This window comes from Rhamphochromis sp. 'chilingali' (assembly GCF_963969265.1).
Source record: "Rhamphochromis sp. 'chilingali' genome assembly, chromosome: 2".
Classification (NCBI taxonomy): domain Eukaryota; kingdom Metazoa; phylum Chordata; class Actinopteri; order Cichliformes; family Cichlidae; genus Rhamphochromis; species Rhamphochromis sp. 'chilingali'.
Genome location: NC_137930.1, coordinates 30878213 through 30886790, shown reverse-complemented (window position 1 = coordinate 30886790; position 8578 = coordinate 30878213). Strand labels below are relative to the sequence as shown.

The 8578-nt window shown below is 39.8% G+C and overlaps 1 protein-coding gene across 1 annotated transcript; it reads left to right on the top strand.

The window, feature by feature from the left end:
- The first annotated feature begins 1167 nt into the window (after positions 1-1167).
- On the top strand, positions 1168-8229 carry LOC308393170 (katanin p60 ATPase-containing subunit A-like 2). The gene is made up of 16 exons (XM_080876707.1): positions 1168-1308; positions 2805-2875; positions 3212-3378; positions 3499-3535; positions 3979-4069; positions 4159-4257; positions 4563-4628; positions 4822-4899; positions 5258-5356; positions 5791-5854; positions 5931-6049; positions 6155-6246; positions 6326-6436; positions 6773-6935; positions 7076-7178; positions 7261-8229. The coding sequence occupies exons 1-16, from the start codon at positions 1258-1260 to the stop codon at positions 7398-7400; spliced, it is 1551 nt and encodes a 516-aa protein (XP_080732833.1). The 5' UTR covers positions 1168-1257; the 3' UTR covers positions 7401-8229.
- The last annotated feature ends 349 nt before the right edge of the window (positions 8230-8578 follow it).

Here is an 8578-nt window from a genome sequence, read left to right as displayed (position 1 = left end):
TCATCCAATGAATTATTTTTTTGAGTGCAACTTTATACCACCGGCACCCTTTCATGTTGTTTATTGCAAATTCTGGCTACCATCTGCTCGTGACCTTGACATGTCATCTTGATGGCATCTACATGCCTAGATGCCATGAGCTGCTGACATGTCATTGTCTGATTAGATAATTGCACTACCAATCACTGAACAGGTGTACCTATTAAAGTTTTCAACAAATGCATATACTTTAATATTCCCTTATTCCTGCTAGTCTATTGTGTGTGTGTTACCATGTTATCTTAAATATAGGTTTAATGTCAGCCTAACAGACTGGCTTGACCTCATTACCGTTTTGCTCTTTAAGCTCTTTGGGGGAGATTTATTCAGAATCGAAGCTGGACAACCAGTGTTGAAATACCAGCGTGATTGAGCAGGAGCTGCACCTAATGGGATAGACAACACTCTCTTTAACTAATTGTTTGGCTTATTCCAGGGTGTTTATGTCCTCCCACTGGTTGCTGGAGTTGTGCAAATAGATGTCTCTGTGTGTATGTCTGCCCCTGGAGACACACATGCACACAAAGAGTTAGAGCACAATAGTTACTAAGGATGGACACAAGCATGCCCTCAAAAACCAGACAGCCAAAACGGATCTATTCATCACCCATATTCACATTTACAAAACACTCACACACATTCTGATAAATTAAAGTAGCTTAAAATGGTGTCCTTTGATAGTACCGCTGTGACTTGCATGTTATATAGATCTCTTCTGCTCTCTAGTGGAGATAATCAGGATGACATACATCAACTGATCAGTTTCAACCTGAAAAGAAATCAAATGTGAGCTCTACAGGAGGCTTTCAAAAGATAATAACATCAGAGTAAAAGGTAGTAGGCTACATGTCAAACTTGGAAAACATTTGTGATTGAGTACAAAAGTGCAATATAGGCAGTTAAGATATTGCGGTTTAATGAAACCTAACAATAAAAAAAAACCCAAAACTTTAGCATTCTAGCTTTTAAAGAGCTTTTAACATCTCATTTTTGCAAAACTTTAAGTCAATGAAACATTTTGTCATTGAGATTTTTCTAAATTCTCAAAGTAAGCATAGGTGATGCTTTTCTTTACCACCGTTGCTGCTTCACAAAAGAGGCATACTCTTAAGTACGGTAGCCCCGAGGGGAACGTAAGACCCGACAGAACTACGCGGTGGACCAACTTCACCATCACCTAACGAATAATACCGACCTTACGAAATTTTTACAGCAGTAATGGAGCTCAATTATCAGTCAATGAAAGTCGCCCACCAGGCCCGAGAGGCGGTGAGTGAACACGGGCTTTTGTTTCTTGTTGTTTTACGCAAATTTGACGCACAACTGTTTTCAGATATCAGCTTGTGACTAACTAGCAGTGGCAGTGAACAGATGGGCACTGAACTGTCTGGTACTGTAAGCAGTGTTAAGCTAAAGGCATATGTATCCAGGTGTTGGTCGATTTGTTTTACACATGTGATGGGATTTCTATATTGTCGCTTTCACGAGCGTGGTAGTTAGCCGTCGAGCTAATCGTTAAGTTCTGCATGCACTCACTGGTTGCCTAGAGACAGCGTCAACTGGTTGTTGTTTGTGGTTGGCTGGCCCCCTCTGCTGGCAACTGTGTTTTCCCTGTATTTCCAGCCCAATATAAAATATTCCTCCTCCACATGTTTGAACCAGGGAAGAGAAGAGAACTGAAGCATTAACGAGCACAGGCTAACTCGTTAGTTGATAATTAGTGGCTACTTTTAGTTAGACCACAGACATAAATAAATACTTTAGGGAGTGTCATTTCCATCTTTATTGTCTGTGCAGGTTCTTAGTCATCCAGGTCATGGCAGTCTTTAAGAACTTGTAAAAAAAAAAAAAAAGCAGTTGGACTTCTTTAAGTTTGATGATGTTTTTCATCTTTCACCCGAGAGGTTTCTTAAGTTCTAAAAACAGCAGGTGGAAGGTGCAAGGTATTTAACCAATAGTGGGAATTTTCACAAGCTTAAAGAAGTACAGTTCTTGAGACTTCCATCTTTACTGAAATTAGGCATACAGTTAAAGCCCGTGGGTAGCACAGTGGTAAAGAGTTTTGCCTCCCAAAGAGGTCTATCCACAGGCCAGCTGGCATGTCTCTGTGTGGAGTTTGGATGTTCTCCTCGTGTCTGTGTGGGTTCTCTTCAGCTACTCTGGCTTCCTCCCACAATTCAAACACATGGACATTAGTTTAATCAATGACTCTTAACTTGATCATAAGATAGGAATGTGTTAGCCCTGCGTTAGGTTGGCAGCATGTCCACGGTGTACCATGCCTCTCGCTATATGACAGCTGGTACAGACTCCAGCCTAATGGTGACCCTGATTGGATAAGGCGAAGTAAAAGGATGAATGAATGGAGTTCCAACCAGTATTTGTTGAGTGCTGTGGCTCACTTGTGTAATGCTTTTGCTATTATGCATAGCATCATGGCCTAAAATAATACTGTTAAATGTTATATCTTGCTATAACCTGTATATGGAGTGGCTAATTTCTTTGCATTTCAGTGATTCACTTTAAAGTTTTGTTTATCCATAAGTTGTGACACTTCATATCCTTCTGTTAAAAAAATCCTAATATTCTTCTAAAATATTTTGCTTTTGGGGGGACTGTATTGGTCTTTATTAGACCATATCTGTTCTTCATGACACCTGTGACAAATTGAACAATATTATTTGGTAGTTCTTTCTCATATAACAGCTCCATTTGAATTCCCCTTTTGTCCTCTTGTTGTTGCTGTTCTTGTTGCTGTCCAACAGGATGAGCAGAGGACTGAGATGAGGAAGAAAAGTCTCCTCATCCTCATCTATCACCACCTGCTGGGGCAAGGGTCAGTATAAAATTGTGTGTGTGTGGATGCATCAAGTGGTGATCAAAAAGATGAACTTTTCTTTTAAGTACATTTTTAGCATCAGGTTTAGATACGGACTTTTAAAACAGGTGGCTGAGTTTCTTTGATCAGAGCAAGTAGAATACATAAATTCACTCTTTGTTACTTCAAAACAGAATGGCATTATGCAAAATGGCATTGCTGGTTTATTATTGAATAAGTGGTAACAAACCAACCAAAAGGTCATATTTGTATGTCTGTATAGAAAAAGTGAAATGCAATTCATCAAGACAAGCACATCAAAAATCTGTTCCTTGCAATGTGTCTGTCCACCAGCTATGTAGCTGCAGCAGTGGCCTTGGATCAAGAGACAAATGGAGGTGTGAGGAGGTTCGAGGTTAGCGATAACATCGATCTGGAGATGGTGTTGATGGAGTATGAGAGCTACCACTACGTCAAATTCCAGAAGTATCCCAAACTTATCAGAAGAATAGCAGAAGCAGGTGCAAGAACTCTGCTGAAACACTGAGAAGCAATGAAAATTATATCTCATGCTCTGTAAAATTATTAAAAACTAACTTATAGTCTTAGCATGTTTTTTTCTGATATTTTTTTCTGTCCAGGTGAAAGAAAATATCCAACACGTAGTGCAACTAAGAGGTGAGTCAGTCACGGGCCAAGTATGCTGTGCATACATGCTCACAGTAGAGGTGGGGAAAAATCGATACAACATCGAATCTCAGTATTTTCGGTGGCAATATTGTATCGATAAAGCAACACAGACACTGTCTTATGGCGACATTTAGGGCAGAAAAAACAAAAACTTATTGCATAAAACAGATATTGACAAGTTGAACTTTGAGGAGATAATTTGTAGTTGAAATGGGTGATAAATTGCAAATATGTTATTGCAAAACTCAGCATGTCACAAAATATTAAAAATCACAATAATAATTATGAGTGAAGTATTGTGATAATATTGTATCATGGGTGTGTCTGGTGATTCCCACCTGAATATATAACAATAAGTGAGTCTGCCATGCTGCTAGTCCATGCATGACAGTTAAAAAAATACATGTGTTTTGTTTTTTATTTGTCCCCAGGAGTCCCCGTTCAGCTGTGAAACCCCTCCCAGAAATCAACCCTTCCCGGAACACAAACACAGGAACTGGAGCAAAGAAGCCAGCCACTAGTGTACGGGCAAATGTGGAAAAATGAAGTCAAATCAAAACAACTCTGTACTCTAGCTAGCAATTATTCTGACATTTATGTTAATTTCCTAGGAGAATGGCACCTATCTTGCTCCACAGTCATCGGACTTTGGTCTCAGCGTATCCTCCATCAAAAATGCACCAGCTGGAGAGTGTGCCACAAACAGGAAGGTACTGGAGAAGTGAATACTCTGAGAACAGAAGCAAACCTCATCGTCCCAATTGAAGTTAATCACATTTTTTTCTTGTATGACATTTATGAGACGGTTTTCATTTTACGATGATGCTGCAGCAGGATGCTAACAAAATTGTTTATGTTTAATTCATTACAACATAAACCAGCACCTTTATGATCTGGGGTTGATTTGGCCGTGCCAAATGCAAAAACATAAAATAGAAGTCCTCACCCTTTTTAAAACAAAATTACCGCTGTCACTTTTGTTCCTATTATGTTCTCTTATGTATCTTGGGGGCAGATGACTGATGCCAAAGGTGCAATCCAGGATGCTGTCAGAGGAGCTGGGATTGATTCAGACCATATGGTAATTATGCTGGAGCCTTTGAACTAAACTGACTTATAAAAAAGGTCATAATATTCAGACAAGCTTCAAACAACTGTGAAATGTGTAAAAAATATATTTTGGTAACAGTCTGAATTGTCCAAAATAAAAACTATTTGAAGGCAACAAAAAGTACAAAATGTCTACTGATAATAATAAAAAGTCTATGTTGCAGGAACGCCTACTGAAGCCACTGAGTGGCTTTTCTGGAATGAGTGGTGAGATGAGGGCACTAGCTACGATCGTCAGCAGGGTACACACACACACACACACACACACACACACACACACACACACACACACACACACACACACACACACACACCTTAATAAGCCTGAGGAGAAGCTGATTTTATCTTAATTTGTTCCTTGGAATATGATGTAAAATCCTCCACATGACTACAGAGCAGCAGAGGGCTTTGTTTTGAATGAATTGATCTTTTGTATTAATGAAGGCCCAGGCTCTATCCACTTCCCTTACCTGATGTTTCATTCTAAAAGACACCTATTTACGCAACCAGGATGTGTGTGGGGGCCAATTTCTGGCTTATGTCTTCCACATGCATCACTCACTCTCTGTTGTGTGTGTGTGTGTGTATGCTTTTCCAAAGGACATCTATTTGCACAGCCCCAATGTGCGATGGGAGGACATCATCGGTCTGGAGGATGCCAAGCGATTAGTCAAAGAGGCCGTCGTTTATCCCATTAAGGTGCGGCCGCTACCCGAGCATGCTGGTATTTCAGCTCCGGTCGCCCATCTTCGATTCTGAATACATCTCTTTTAACGGGCTTAAAGAGAAGGAGGGCAGTGGGGTCAGGCCAGTCTATTAGACTAATATTAAATCTTTACCTGGGATATTATGGTAACACAGATACAGAAATGGATAGAAAGACACATGTGGCATGCCATGTAGAATTTATTGTACTGCTACAGTCACACAAGTTGTGCTTCTGCAAATAGATAAAAACTGCATCATCAGACTTATCAGGTTTCTTTGCACAGAGCTCAGTTTGCTATTGGTGTGCTGAAAATGGAAATACAATGTGTTCTCATACTGAGCTAGGATGTGATTTACTCAAGTTGTATCTATACTGTTTTGTTCATGTTTCCCCCTCATTCTTTGACTCAGTCTCTCCTCCTCAGTATCCCCAACTCTTTACAGGCATCCTGTCTCCATGGAAGGGTTTACTGCTCTATGGTCCCCCGGGTAAGGACTCAAGTGCAGGATATTAAAAAATGTCAGGGTCTCACTATGAAAACTTCACATTCCCTTACCCACGCAGGTACAGGTAAGACGTTGCTGGCCAAGGCCGTAGCTACAGAGTGTAAGACAACCTTCTTCAACATCTCAGCTTCCAGCATTGTCAGCAAGTGGAGGGGAGACTCTGAGAAACTGGTCAGGGTAGGCTGTCAGCTATAGGAAGAATTTTACAAAAACATGTTTGAATACTATTCTCTGGGGGGGGATGTCTAATTAGTGTAAATGATTTAATACATGTGTCTGCAGGTTCTATTTGAGCTGGCCAGGTACCACGCTCCATCCACCATCTTCCTGGATGAGCTTGAGTCAGTGATGGGCCAGAGAGGAAGCAGCATGGGGTGAGCTCAACCACGAAGTGCAGTAAAATGTAGCTGTGCCACTGCTGCTGTCCACAAAACCTCTGTTTACTGCTTTCAGGGGCGAGCACGAGGGGAGTCGCAGGATGAAGACTGAGTTACTGGTTCAGATGGATGGACTAGCCAGATCAGATGACCTGGTTTTTGTACTTGCTGCCTCCAACCTACCTTGGTAGATTAATCACATGCACATTTGGACTTATTGGCCTTCTGTTGCATATACAAATAAATAGGAAGACAGAAAAATGCAACTCACTATTTTTGCTGTTTCAACCCTCCTCGTAAATTTATTGCCAGCATCATCTCAGCCTGATTTTAACATTCATTCATTTTTCTTGCATTGAATGCATTTGAAAAAAGACCCTTCATTTTCTTGACAAACACAAGATTATGATGTTATGATTTCAAAGTCACAGCTGTATAAATACAAAAAGATGACTACTAATACAGCTATAAAATTATGACAGTTAAATCTGCCTTTGTTTGTTTCTAATAAATCTTCTCTCAGGGAACTGGACCACGCAATGCTGAGGAGGTTAGAGAAGCGGATTCTAGTGAGTCTTCCCTCTTCACCAGCTCGCCAAGCCATGATTTCTCATTGGCTGCCTCCTCTCAGCTGCACAGGAGGGGTGGAGCTACGCACTGTGCTAGACTACGAAGCACTGGCAAAAGTGCGTATGGAGTTTGTCAAGTGTTTAATCGTTATGCTTAACAATTTTTCTGTAATTAATATTTCATAAATCATATATGTTATCTGGAAGGAAATGTGTTCACTCATGTACATCTGTACATTTGTGTGTTTTATTTCCAGGAGATGGAGGGCTACTCTGGCTCAGATATAAGATTGGCATGTAAGGAAGCTGCCATGAGACCAGTTCGAAAGATCTTTGATGCTCTGGAGTCACATCAGGATGGTAGGACAACACACACACACAATGTCAAGATTGACCCCTACAACAGCCATCTTCTCTGTCTTACTTTGATTCTCTTTTACAGATGACACAGACATGCCCGCCATCCAACTGGAAACTGTAACAACAGCTGATTTCCTGAATGTGATTGAACACACCAAACCCTCAGCACGAAACCTGATGGACAGATACACAGCCTGGGAGAGAGAGTACCAATCTGTCTGACACTAGTACACATAACATGAATGTAAAGACTTTCATACTAACGCCACTAAAAGTGATGATAACTCGTTTTTACTGTTACAAATTTATATCCTGCACTATACTAAAAATTTACACTAATGACTATATATTAGCGTAAAATGTTTCCTATACTTTGGATATTTGTGACAAGCTACTGCAGGTTGGAACGGTGTACATTTTAATAACTGTGGAGCTTTGAAAAACTCTTTTTGACATGGAGAAAATATTTGTTCAGTGATCATTTGTTTTCTTTTTTATTATTTGAAAACAAAAAGTATACAACCTAATACAAATACGCGAAGCCATACCAAATGACTATTAGAGCTGGCCTACTGGTATTATACAGCTAATATATATATTGTTTAGTATTAAACTTTGCTTGTTCCATATTCAGTTTTTCAGCAAAACGTGTTTGAGTCCATAAGAAAAGATTCATTCTCATATCTGGAGGAAGATTTTTTTTTTTCAATAAATATTAATGTTAGCCCGCGACTTTGTTCCAGATTTGAATTTTGGCCCACTGTGTATTTGAGTTTGACACCCCTGCTCTAAACCAAGGCACAATGTACATTCCAAATTCCTTTAATTTTAAATATGTTTATATTGTCTATTCTGTAAAATAGTCAGATGTCTATTCACCTGCTTGCTGCTACTACTGCACATTCACCCAATACTATATATATATATATATATAATGTTCTTCCTCTACCCCCCCCCCCATTTTTTGCACATGTCGAGGAGCGTGTCAGGCTACATTTCACTGTGTGTTATACTTGTATAACTATGCATGTGAGAAATAAAGAACCTTGAACCTTGAATTGTCTCTCTATTATGTTTTAACTGCATCTTCCTTTGTTTGAACCTATTCTCCCAAAAAACTGCATTAGCAGTGTGTATGCAATGAAATTAAATGCTTATTGCAGTGTAGGAGGCTCTCATTGTTCCTTCGGGTAACTCTGTGTCATTTATTCTATTCTCTCCTCCTTTTGTTTTCATTCTCTCACCTTATTTTCATTGGCTCGCATGTCTTTCGACTCTTTTCTCACCTTCTTTTTTCCTTCTATGCAGCGTTTTTGTCTTTGTGCACATTGCCTTTCCTCTAAACTTTACTTTGAGACTGAGGAAGCAGAGTACTCGGAAATGTACTATTTTGTGTACTA